This window comes from Schistocerca piceifrons, chromosome 1 (genome assembly GCF_021461385.2).
Source record: "Schistocerca piceifrons isolate TAMUIC-IGC-003096 chromosome 1, iqSchPice1.1, whole genome shotgun sequence".
NCBI lineage: Eukaryota > Metazoa > Arthropoda > Insecta > Orthoptera > Acrididae > Schistocerca > Schistocerca piceifrons.
In genome coordinates, this window is record NC_060138.1 from 266,657,246 (window position 1) to 266,669,321 (window position 12,076).

Below are 12,076 nucleotides of genomic sequence, written 5' to 3' on the forward strand. Positions count from 1 at the left end.
GAATTGTGAAGGTGGTTCGATGAACCCTCCGCCAGGCACTTTAATGTGATTTGCAGAGTATCTGTGTAGATGTAGATGTAGACTTCTATTCAGGTCGCTAGTCTTGGAGCTTCTGTAGAACAGGGCCGCGGCCTGTCGGGCGCGGCGCTTATGTCCTTTTCACATAGGGGCCGCTGCTGTCGCGTTGTCGTCCTGAAGAGGGGTCGGTCAGCGTGCGATTGGCTGACGTCGTTTCACAACCCCCTCTGCTCTCTCGTTCCCTAGTGGCCTGCCGGTGCTTGACTTTTTGCCGTAACAGTACTAGATTTGGGTTGGGAAGTCATTCCGCACCCACCTTATTCACCTGATCTTGCGCCCTCAGATTTTCACCTTTTCCGCTCTCTATCGACCAACTGTGAAGGAACTTCCTTTGCTGGTGAAAATGCGCTCCGAACACGGCTCGACGAGTTCTTCGCCTCAAAACCACGTGATTTCTACAGTCGCGGAGTCGAAGAGTTACCCCAGTGTTGACAGATTGTCGTATATAGTGAAGGAGAATATGTTATTGATGACTGAAGTCTCTGTTATGTGTGCCTGTTTGTGTTTATTAAATTTATAGCGAAACGCTACGAACTATGCACCAACCCGATATATATATATATATATATATATATATATATATATATATATATATATATATATATAAAAATCGATGTTTTTAAAATAGCCGTCTGCAGCAGCGTGCGTAATGTATCAGTTTCCTCACTGTGTAGTTGTTGGTTTTATTTGAATTCCACATTTATTATAAAGTTTGAAATGTTGGTTATCAAATACTAAATCAATTTTTGCTGAACGGCAGGCACAATTTTTTTACAAATTTACATCGACTTATCATCACATAACTCGTTCTTATCAATGTTTTTAGGACGACGTTGATAATGGAAATTACTATTCAGTATTTGTTACTGCCATTTTTGTTTGATAGTACTTATAAATGGTTCAAATGGCTCTGAGCACTATGGGACTCAACATCTTAGGTCATAATTCCCCTAGAACTTAGAACTACTTAAACCTAACTAACCTAAGGACATCACACACACCCATGCCCGAGGCAGGATTCGAACCTGCGACCGTAGCAGCTTCGCGGGTCCGGACTGCAGCGCCAGGCGATAGTACGTATAGAATTCAAATAAAAGTAAAGAAAGGTTGCATAAAGCGAGAATCGAATTAGCGACCTTTAAGCTGTCCTCACACGGGACGAGTTGCTAACGTTAACGTGGACGCGGACGGGACATCCGACCTCACGAGAGACAACGTCGTCGGCACACGGGACGAGCTGGTTAAAGTGATCTGCGCTCTCAGCGTTCTCCAGCGGCTGTCTACGAGTTTATTTGGCCCGCAGACCACACCATTTTTTTTACGAAAATGGGCGTTCGTTAAACAGCTGCGTTACAGGGCTTGTACATCGAATTGTTGGTGGAGAAACACAACATAATGTAGAAGTTATTCATTAACTCAATTGAATTTTCATCCCATTTTCGGTTTGAAACTGAATATAGTTATGATATAGTGTTTAATGTTATCGATGTTGCGTTCACTACCAGCACTCTGAAATAACGTACTTCATCACATAGATTTCAAGCTCGAGATTGGTTATGCAGTTTCATTTGAATAGGAGAGGAGATTTTTTTCTAAGCTGTTGACCATTACTGAGAAAGATATTTACCTGCATGATACGAACATGAGCCATTCTTGAAACCCATAAATAGGTATATATTTTGAAAGTTTCATAATGACAATAACTTACACAGTTTAACTTCTGTTTAATTTAAAACATAGATCTTCTCGAGATCATTGATCTTGAGAAGGCTTTTGACTGTGTCAGATGGGAAAAACTGATGGAAATCCTAACGACACATGGAGTTGACTGAAGGGATAAACGGCTGATTAGAAATTTGTATCTGAAACAGAGAGCAAGAGTAAGAATAGTAGGTGTGATAAGGGAAGAAATTGAACTGAGAAGAGGTGTAAGGCAAGGCTGTTGTTTAGCACCAACACTGTTCAATATTTATCTGGACGAAATTATTAATGAAAGTTTTGGTGGAAGGAGAAGAGTTCGTATAGGGGGTTGGATGATATGTATTGCTCAACAGAAATTAGGAAAAGAATTGCAATGGCAAAAGAAGGATTCAAGAGGAAACAGAAATTACTTTGCGGACCACCAAACAAAGATTTGAGGAAAAGACTTGCCAAATGTTACATCTGGAGCGCTGCACTGTATGGTGCGGAGACTGGACATTAAGGAAGGAAGATGGAAGAAGATTAGAGGCACTAGAGATGTGGATATGGAGAAGAGTGGAAAAAGTGAAATGGGAAGACCGAGTAAGGAATGAAAAAGTATTAAGAAGAGTTGGAGAAGAAAGAAAGATACTGAAAGTCATGAGAAAGAGAAAACGGAACTGGATTGGACATTGTTTGAGGAGAGACTGTTTATTGAAGGAAGGAATAGAAGGAATGGTGGAGGGAAAAAGGGGAAGATGAAAAAGAAGATATCAAATGTTGGACAATATCAAGAGAGACAAATATTCAGAAATGAAAAGACTGGCTATGGATAGACAAAAGTGGAAAAGGCTTAACGTATGACGAGACCTGCCGTAAGGAAGAATACCATACTACTGAACATAGATTGGCAGTCACTTTAATATTTCTGGCCACCGGGGCAACATTCCAGTCCGGCCGGCCGCTGGTGGCCGAGCGGTTCTGGCGCTACAGTCTGGAACCGCGCGACCGCTACGGTCGCAGGTTCGAATCCTGCCTCGGGCATGGATGTGTGTGTTGTCCTTAGGTTAGTTAGGTTTAAGTAGTTCTAAGTTCTAGGGGACTTATGACCTCAGCAGTTGAGTCCCATAGTGCTCAGAGCCATTTTTTTGAACATTCCAGTCCAGTCGTTGACCTTTGCAACAAGAACTGCAGCAAATGCATTATCTATAATAAATAACATCGACTTTTGAGATAATACTTCTGTTAAATGTATAAGAAAGACCAAGAATACCTTAACAAACGAAAGGTGAAAGGAAATTTGAAACGAGGAGGACGCAAACCTTCTACCTTTCGCTACGTAAATCTCGAGCTCACGACGGTACCATCTACGCTACAGCTTCGACACATCTACGAGGTCCCCGTACATTGCTTACAATATCTAATGACTGTACACAAAAATGTAATTATTTGATATTTAATATGTAAACTGTTAGAATAAGACGCGCTTTTGACACATCATCATTGTGCTGTAACACTGAAACCGTATACATTTGTAGCAAACAAGTTACAACATTGAAAACATCAAGTACAGGAAGCCATTATTAACGGTACGTCATTTATAAGCCGCGCGGGGTATCTGCGCTGCCTGAGGCGTCTTGACACGGTCCGCTCGTCTTCCTCCATCGGTTCGAGTCCTCCCTCGGACATGGATGTGTATGTCGTCCTTAACATAAGTTAGTTTAAGTTAGATAAAGTAGTGTGTAAACTTAGGGACCGATGACCTCAGCAGTTTGGTCCCATAAGACCTTACCACAAATTTCCAAAAGTATTATAACAAATCGTGACTAAAACAAAGCATTTTTGAGGGATCCTCAATTTGCTGTTGCTTTAGAACAGATTATATTCGTACCGCGTTCTCTACGTGAAAGAAACCCACCAAATACGATGTTAAACGCCATACAGTATGGGGACTCCTATGTTCTACTTGTAACCGATGCCGCATCTCACTGGCTACGTTCCTGTCCACGAGGTAAAAAGTGACCTGGCTCATTCTTTATTTCACGCTCCACAGCGTGTCGGAACGTGGAATTCCACTGGAGCCCACGAATTACATGTTTTGTCGTCACCACCTCCATATCCACGTGTATTTTTACGTCCCGTTAGACGACGGCTAGGGTGCAATATTAGAACTTCTCGCACTCACCTACGGGCGCTCTGTTCAAATTCGAAATTTTTTAGTCAGTATCGCTCAGAAGTATTCAAAGTCTATTCTTTAGTGTCTTGTTCGTAGGTCTCCCTTCATTTTATTGTGCTTTTCTTTTTGGATTCATCAGAGTAATCTTCAGTTTCATCTGACAGCCAATCTTTCAAAGTAGATATTTTTGTGTCAACGAGACACTCGTTGATAACTGTAGCTGCCTGTCGAATGTGAACTCAGTTTAATCTTTGTTTTTTTTTCTGCCATATGCGGCGACGTGGGTTTTCTGTCATATCACTGAAGCAGCTTTGTTCGTACGTATCTGTGCTTGCAGTTTCAAACGTAGTGTCACCACAAAACGTGCTGACTGACAAGGGGATTCCCAAATAATCGGGCAATAGCGAGGGAAAGATCATATCACTGTGCTGCGCGAGCAAAACATAACTGAATCTAACGTACACGGGTTTCTACAGATCAAGAGAGAATAATGCCAATTTAGAAGATGTCTGACGAATGTTGCGAAACTAAGCCAAACTGAAGAACGCATGACACAATACTGATAAAACATAAAAACACGGTTACAGATAAACAGCCGTTGTTTGACCCTGCGTGGTATAAGAGTTTGACACGGTATTCGTGACGCCAGTAGTGACTGTGGTGACAGCGAGAACTAATTTAGCACACACATCGATGTCTGATGTTTGTGCATTCCACACGAAGTAAATGCCATTTTTCTTGCAAAGCAGCTCTCAGCTCAAGAACGCTCGGGGCAGCAAGATTCTCAGGTGTATGCCAGAATAGCCAAACATCAGTGTAATAGCCCGCATTTTGTACATAGCTTCGATTGGTCATAAATTTTTAATACATTTGTTCTAAACTGAGAAATAATGAATTTCTTCTTAGAACGAAAACAACTGCGGATTTACTGCCACTCCATGCACAAATTTCTGGTTGCTGAAAACATTCTTCACCTCGAGGAGGTGTGTATGATATGAGGATGAAGTTTATTACTCATCGCACCTGAACAAGATCTGTGAAGGGCAGTCAAATGAAAAGAAGACAGATGGAAAAGAAAGTAAGCAAACTGTTTATTGCTTCGAAAGTAATTTCCATAATTGTTAATACATTTATCCCACTGTGAGACAAAACGGTCATTGCCTTCATAGAAAAACGTTTGCGTTTGCCTACAGAATTATGATTGTAGCCATGCGTCCACCTCTTCGTCCGAAACAAGTCGATGGCCACAAACGTTGAAAATGCATAGTGAGAGATCGGGATAGAATGGAGTGTGTGTAAGGGCTTCCCAGCGAAACTTCTGCGCCGTAGTCGGATCAATCTCCCAACAAAATTGCCGCCATTATAATGCCAAGGATGTTACAGGACAACAGCACAAGAAAGTTGAAGAAGAAGAAGAAGAAGAAGAAGCAGATGATGATGATGATGATGATTATGATGATGACGGCTAAGCTCGAACACCGGACAGATAATGAAATTAGTTAGATGGAGCCGAGATGTGCTTATTTGGAAATATGACGTTGTTAATGACACCGGTGTGTCTGTAATTCATATTGCTGTGACTGGAGACCATGCGTCATTTAGGAAAAACCAAATTACACTTCATCTGGGTACAAAAAGTTATTGTGCCTTAAACGTTTCCGAAAATACCCTCCTCAAAAGTATTAGGGGAACATGACTTCGGGCGGCTACTGTACTCCATTGAGCAATAACTCAATGCTGGTTATGCCACCAAGTTATGTCTTTATCTTTCAATAATTAAGCACGGAATAAAACATCATTACATCCTCGATCGTTTGCACAAAAAGAACTGAAATGTCCAGCAAGATGCCAAAAATAAAGTGGAAATAGTCATTTTCTCATTGGACTCTGAGAGCTTCAATAACATGTATGGCCCCCGTAAGCGTTTATCACTGCCTGGCACCTAAGTGGTATGCTCCATATAAGTCTAGGGAGGTCGCCCTGTGGTATCCGTTCCACTCTTCAATGGGACAGAACTACTGTCAAGCATGCCCCATATATGAACGATTGGGTTTAGGTCGTGCCTCACCGCTGAACATTGCATTACTTCAGTGTCCAGGCTTCGCAAAACAACCCTGCTGACACTCGCCACAAAGGCCTTGGCATTAGAAGGAATTCAGTTCCACCACTGTATGCAGTTGACACCACAGGGGCCAGCAGGATCTGTTCGATTACTGCCTGGCGGTAAGAAGACTATGGACAACGAGAAAAAGGGTAAGGTTGTCAACACTGAAGCCTTCTCACAACATCACAGAACCTTGTAAATCTGTTAATTTTCTTGACTACTTTGGCAGGATCCGCTCACCACTGGTCCATGCACACGAAGACGGCCATCATCTTGCGCCAGAGAGTATCTGGACCCGTCCTGAATAACATGTTTCGCCAGTGATGAAGCTGCGAGTTTACACGGGAAGAGCAGAACGGAAGGCGAGCTACAAGATGTTGTGTCAATGGGGGTACTCGAACATGATGTCAGCCTGTACAGTCCTTTCTCGTAACATGTTCATTACAATCTGGTCGCACACAGAGGCTACAGGGACCCTTCTGAGATCTTGCAGTAGTCTGGTGATATCCGTTACGACGCCGCAAAGCAGAGATGGTCAGATATCGGTCTTCGTGGGGGCGGCTTCGTCCAACTCGCCTTGTGTACTGCCCTTCTACATGTAGAGGGTCCACAACCTATGGATGGCACGTGGAGAGGTATTGGCATCTGCAACAACACGACCGAAAGTCTATTCTTCTTGGATCAAACAGACCGGGCTCCCAATTTGCGCTACATTCAGATGTCCCATTGCACGTACTTGTTTGAGTACAGCGTTCACAAAAGACAGCTGCTATCTGTGTGTGTTACAAGAAAGCACTGGGACCACGGGACTCGCATTGGGAAGGACGACGGTTCGAACCCGCGACCGGCCGCCCAGATCTAGTTTTTCCGTGATTTCCCCAAATCACTCCAGCCAAATGCCGGCATTATTCCTTTGAAAGGGCACGGCCGATTTTCTTCCCCCTCCTTGACACAATTCGAGCTTGTTCTCCGTCTCTAATGATCTCGATGTCGACGGGACGTTAAACGCAAACTTCCTTCCTTCAACACTGGGACACGAGTACTCACATCCTTGTTAGGGGACACAGTGTAATGCATAACACAGTCGATAGATGGCCAATGACTTGAGTTGCAGCGGAGATATCAAGCCGTGCAATAAGACCACAGATACCGCCTGTATTAAAATAGATTTGACATACTGGACGGTGATAAATGTGTTCCTCTAATTCTTTTGAACGGTGTATATGAGGTCAAAAGTTTAAATGAATTACGCTGGATAATATTGTAGCCTCCCCCTGATGTTATTCAATCTGTATATTGAGCAAGCAGTAAAAGAAACAAAAGAAAAATTCGGAGTGGGTATTAAAATCCATGGAGAAGAAATAAAAACTTTGAGGTTCGCCGATGACATTGTAATTCTGTCAGAGACTGCAAAGGACTTGGAAGAGCAGTTGAACGGAATGGACAGTGTCTTGAAAGGAGGATATAAGATGAACATCAACAAAAGCAAAACGAGGATAATGGAATGTAGTCGGGTGATGCTGAGGGAATTAGATTAGGAAATGAGACACTTAAAGTAGTAAAGGAGTTTTGCTATTTGGGGAGCAAAAGAACTGATGATGGTCGAAGAAGAGAGAATATAAAATGTAGACTGGTAATGGGAAGGAAAGCGTTTCTGAAGAAGAGAAATTTGTTAACATCGAGTATAGATTTAAGTGTCAGGAAGTCGTTTCTTAAAGTATTTATATGGAGTGTAGCCATATATGGGAGTGAAACATGGACGATAAATAGTTTAGACAAGAAGAGAATAGAAGCTTTAGAAATGTGGTGCTACAGAAGAATGCTGAAGATTAGCTGGGTAGATCACATAACTAATGAGGAGGTATTGAATAGAATTGGGGAGAAGAGGAGCTTGTGGCACAACTTGACAAGAAGAAGGGATCGGTTGGTAGCACATGTTCTGAGGCATCAAGGGATCACCAATTTAGTACTGGAGGGCAGCTTGGAGGGCAAAAATCTTAGAGGGATACCAAGAGATGAATACACTAAGCAGATTCGGAAGGATGTAGGCTGCAGTAGGTACTGGGAGATGAAGAAGCTTGCACAGGATAGAGTAGCATGGAGAGCTGCATCAAACCAGTCTCAGGACTGAAGACCACAACAACAACAACAACAATATTAAATGTTACAGTAGAGGTGCTCCTGAAAGTTTTTAAGAATTAACGCTTTACGGGGTTCGGAATTTCAGCATTTGGCGAATAAGTGTTCTCTATCGAAAAAGATTATGAAATGCAGATGCAGACTGTCGTGTCTCCATTTGAGCGCCGCTCACCGGCCGGAAGTGTGGAATTAGTGACCACCGCGACGGTCAGGAAGCGAGACCGCATGCAGGAGGAGGGCGTTGCCCCCCGCACCGCCCGGCCCTCGGATTGTGGGGTATTTTTACCCGGACTGCGTTGTGTCTGCGTCTGCCGGCGCGAGCATCCGGACGACTAGTAGCCAGGGCGGCGGCGGCAGCGTCGGCAGATCCACCCACACTTCAGCATGTGAGTACCCTGCTCCGGCACCGCCACCTCAGTTCTCCCCACTAACATACCTGCACCCGTGTCCAGTGCCCTCTGTAACGCTGGCTGCTTCACAGTGGCTAACACAAGATGTGATGACATAATGACTATTGCAGGCAAATCACAAAATATGCGCGCGACCGCTAAGGTCGCAGGTTCGAATCCTGGCTCGGGCACGGACGTGTGGGATGTCCTTAGGTTAGTTAGGTTTAAGTAGTTTTAAGTTCTAGGGGACTGATGACCTCAGCTGTTAAGTCCCATAGTGCTCAGAGCCATTTTTGAACAGAATATGGTCACGTGTTTCTTCAGGTAAGAGTATTCTGCGAAGTCAATGGATCATTCAATACCTCTATACCGAGCATGTCGTCATCTGCTCTATCCATCTCTTAGAAAAAGCTAGGCGGATGTCGCCGTGGATAGGACACTAGTGTTTATCAGGGAGGGTTCTAAATCTCCTAAAAAACTTTCAGAGACTGATCAGAGATGCCTGCTCAGAGTTTTGATGCATGGAATGGTTGGTCTCCAGTGACTTTTCACAAAGTAATCCACCTGATCTGTTACATCAGCGAGTCTATTGTTCTGCGAATAATTGCACTTATGCAAATTAGCGTAATGTGGAATGTTTGTCAGATTTGATCGCATTGTCTCTACTGTTGATGTATGTGCAAATTTCCTATTGATTGTCAGTGAACTCCGTAACACTGTGGTTAAGACACAGGAGTGTTACTCAAGAGGATTTCGCTTAAAAGCCTCATCCGGTTATTCAGAATGTTTTCGTTGGTTCGACTCACTATACTAGGCGAATGGTAGGACAGTTCCGTTGTAAAGGATATGACCGATTTCTTTCCGCATTCTTATCCCGTCCGAGCTTGTGACTTATATCTAATTACCTCGTTGTCGATGGAACGATGTATCCTAATCTTGTTTCTTTTTTGTAAATCTCTTGCGATTGTTGAGCATGTAAAACATTTGTGGTTAACATTTTGAACAAATCCTGCGAAGAAAGTTCTGCATTGTGATGTACTCAAGATACTTTGCGACAAGGCGATTGTTGCATTATTCTCTTTTTTTCTTAAGAGAATTTTCATGCTTTGAAACTTAGCAGACGATCAACATTAATCAAAAGGTTACCTTCATTAATCATTAACCCATTACTAAAAGAGTTAACTTCGTTGAACGTTAAAGCGTTAATTTACAAGTGATTTATCAGAAGTTAATTGTTAACTCGTAACAGTAAACTTTATGTTGTGGCTGAAGTGAAATGAACAATTGAATCAAATGCATTACCTTTACTTAAACGAAGATTTTTTTGGTTGGACAAGTTTTGGTAGGACGAAGAAAATAAATGAAAACAATTTAATCGTTTAATCATTTAGTTATGTAATTACTTAGTAATCAGTATAAAATCACAGGAGATAGTATCTCATTCTCGGTGTGTGTTTCCCTTAGTGAGATGTTGCTTTAATCGAAAATGCTCATAAGCGACGCGTCTGCCCATGTTCGCGAAACTGAACATTTGCTGATGTTTAAAGATTTTACCAGCTTCTCAATCTTTATGTGTTGTATCAAATTGTTAAGGATCTAAGTGTGAGTCCTAATGGTCGATTTTTAGGCATGCATAGTTTACAATCAAAAAGTATTTGTTCTCCCGATCTCCCGTAATATCAGTATATCCATTGTGGATGACGAAGTGCGACTGTGACTTAAACTGGCCTTTATCTGGTAATAAATATGCAAGCAGTCGCTTTTTTACGTTTTAAACGATGAACATGTTTCCCAGGCACTGCAGTGGCTCGAAAACATGTTCGTGGTTGAATAAATCGTAAAAAAGCGACTGGTTGCATATTTATTATCAGATAAACGCCAGTTTAAATCACAGTCGCAGATCGTCATCCACTGCAGTGGCTCGAAAACATGTTCATGGTTGAATAAATCGTAAAAAAGCGACTGGTTGCATATTTATTACCAGATGAACGTAATAATTTAAATGCGTCCACGGATTTTCATCAGTTATAGAGCTAGACTCTCATTCCACTATTTAATTTCCACAGTCAATCCACTAACAAAAATAAGTACTTACCGCGAACACAGAAACGAACAACAATAAACAGCCAACACCTATAGTTATTCTCGGTCGCACTGGATTGTTTACATCAATCGCGCCCACCCCTGTATGGCCACACATCTACATGACCTGAACTTGTCAGAACATGTTTTCCGCAGGCGTTACGGTGTCATTTTGTCATAAATAGAAGGTACCTAATTATCGATTAACGTACTCAAAGGAAGTTAAAGAATCCGTTAACGGTTTTCAAAATTATCTTAAAAGTTTTCAGTTACTCGAAAATTTAATTAATTAACGATTAACTGATTAACGGTCTTGTGCCAGCTACGCACATGATCGTGTCTTACCTTTACAGAGTGCAAGCCTGGTGGTGAAGAGGCAAGGGGGCATTTAACCAAATTGCCAACAACGAGCACCAAGAATCAATGGAAACGTCATCTTACAAATACAATACACATCCCTTATCACAAACTCTTACCGAGGTGCCCAGATATTCTCAGTGCGGTACAGCCTCAGTGGTAAGTGGAAGGAAACTGAACTAATTACTGTAGAGCGAATCACTAAAGATGAAGGGTTCTTCTTATCGACGCTGTTCATATCGAACCTTGATCAACTTCTGAGAGTTCGTGGGCACAGTTCGGAATCACACTGCATTCTGCTGGAGTAAGGTTGACATCATCGTAAAATCATCCTTAGAAAAATTTTAAGTGATTTAAGGAAAGTCATGTGCATGTGCTACAATATGTTCGAATTTTTAGTAGCAGGCCGTTGGAATCCAGATTTAGATTACAATGAGACAGCAGATGTATTTTGATTTGAGTGGAATCCAGAAACATTTACTGTGGGTCAGGTATAAGCAAAAGAGATCCCTTCGGGCGAGACAGTGTAATTTGTGTCTTTGGGGCGGTATGTCTTTAGGTTGGCACACAAATTTCCAGGTGGAACTGTCACTGCATACATCAGCAACGATGATTTATTGCATTCACATCTATACTCCACAAGCCACATCACGGGTGTTTGGCGGACGCTCCTTCCGGTAACACATAAGCTATTGTTTCTCTTATTTATTCGTAATGGTCATTTCGCGAATTGTACGTGGAAGTCAGTATTACGTTATCTATCTCTCCTTAGAAAATACGCTCTCTAAATTTTAACACTAGAGAACAATTACCTAAATTGGACTTCTCCCGCCCCCCTCCCCCCCCCCCCCCCCCACCTAAAGTGGGACCCTTGGCTGTGCATTGTCATAGACTTTAGTGGAATCAAACGTAAATACACTCCTGGAAATTGAAATAAGAACACCGTGAATTCATTGTCCCAGGAAGGGGGTCAGATACATCATATGATCACACTGACAGAACCACAGGCACATAGACACAGGCAACAGAGCATGCACAATGTCGGCACTAGTACAGTGTATATCCACCTTT

At 42.3% G+C, this 12,076-nt stretch overlaps 1 protein-coding gene across 1 annotated transcript in view; it reads left to right on the plus strand.

The window, feature by feature from the left end:
• The first annotated feature begins 8,494 nt into the window (after window positions 1-8,494).
• The window catches only part of LOC124802892 (protein singles bar), a 127,344-nt gene continuing 123,762 nt past the window's right edge, over window positions 8,495-12,076 (plus strand). Inside the window, exon 1 of the mRNA XM_047263952.1 lies at window positions 8,495-8,563. Within this exon, the coding sequence (XP_047119908.1) occupies window positions 8,562-8,563 (2 nt within the window). The 5' untranslated portion in view covers window positions 8,495-8,561. The remainder of the gene's footprint in view (window positions 8,564-12,076) is intronic.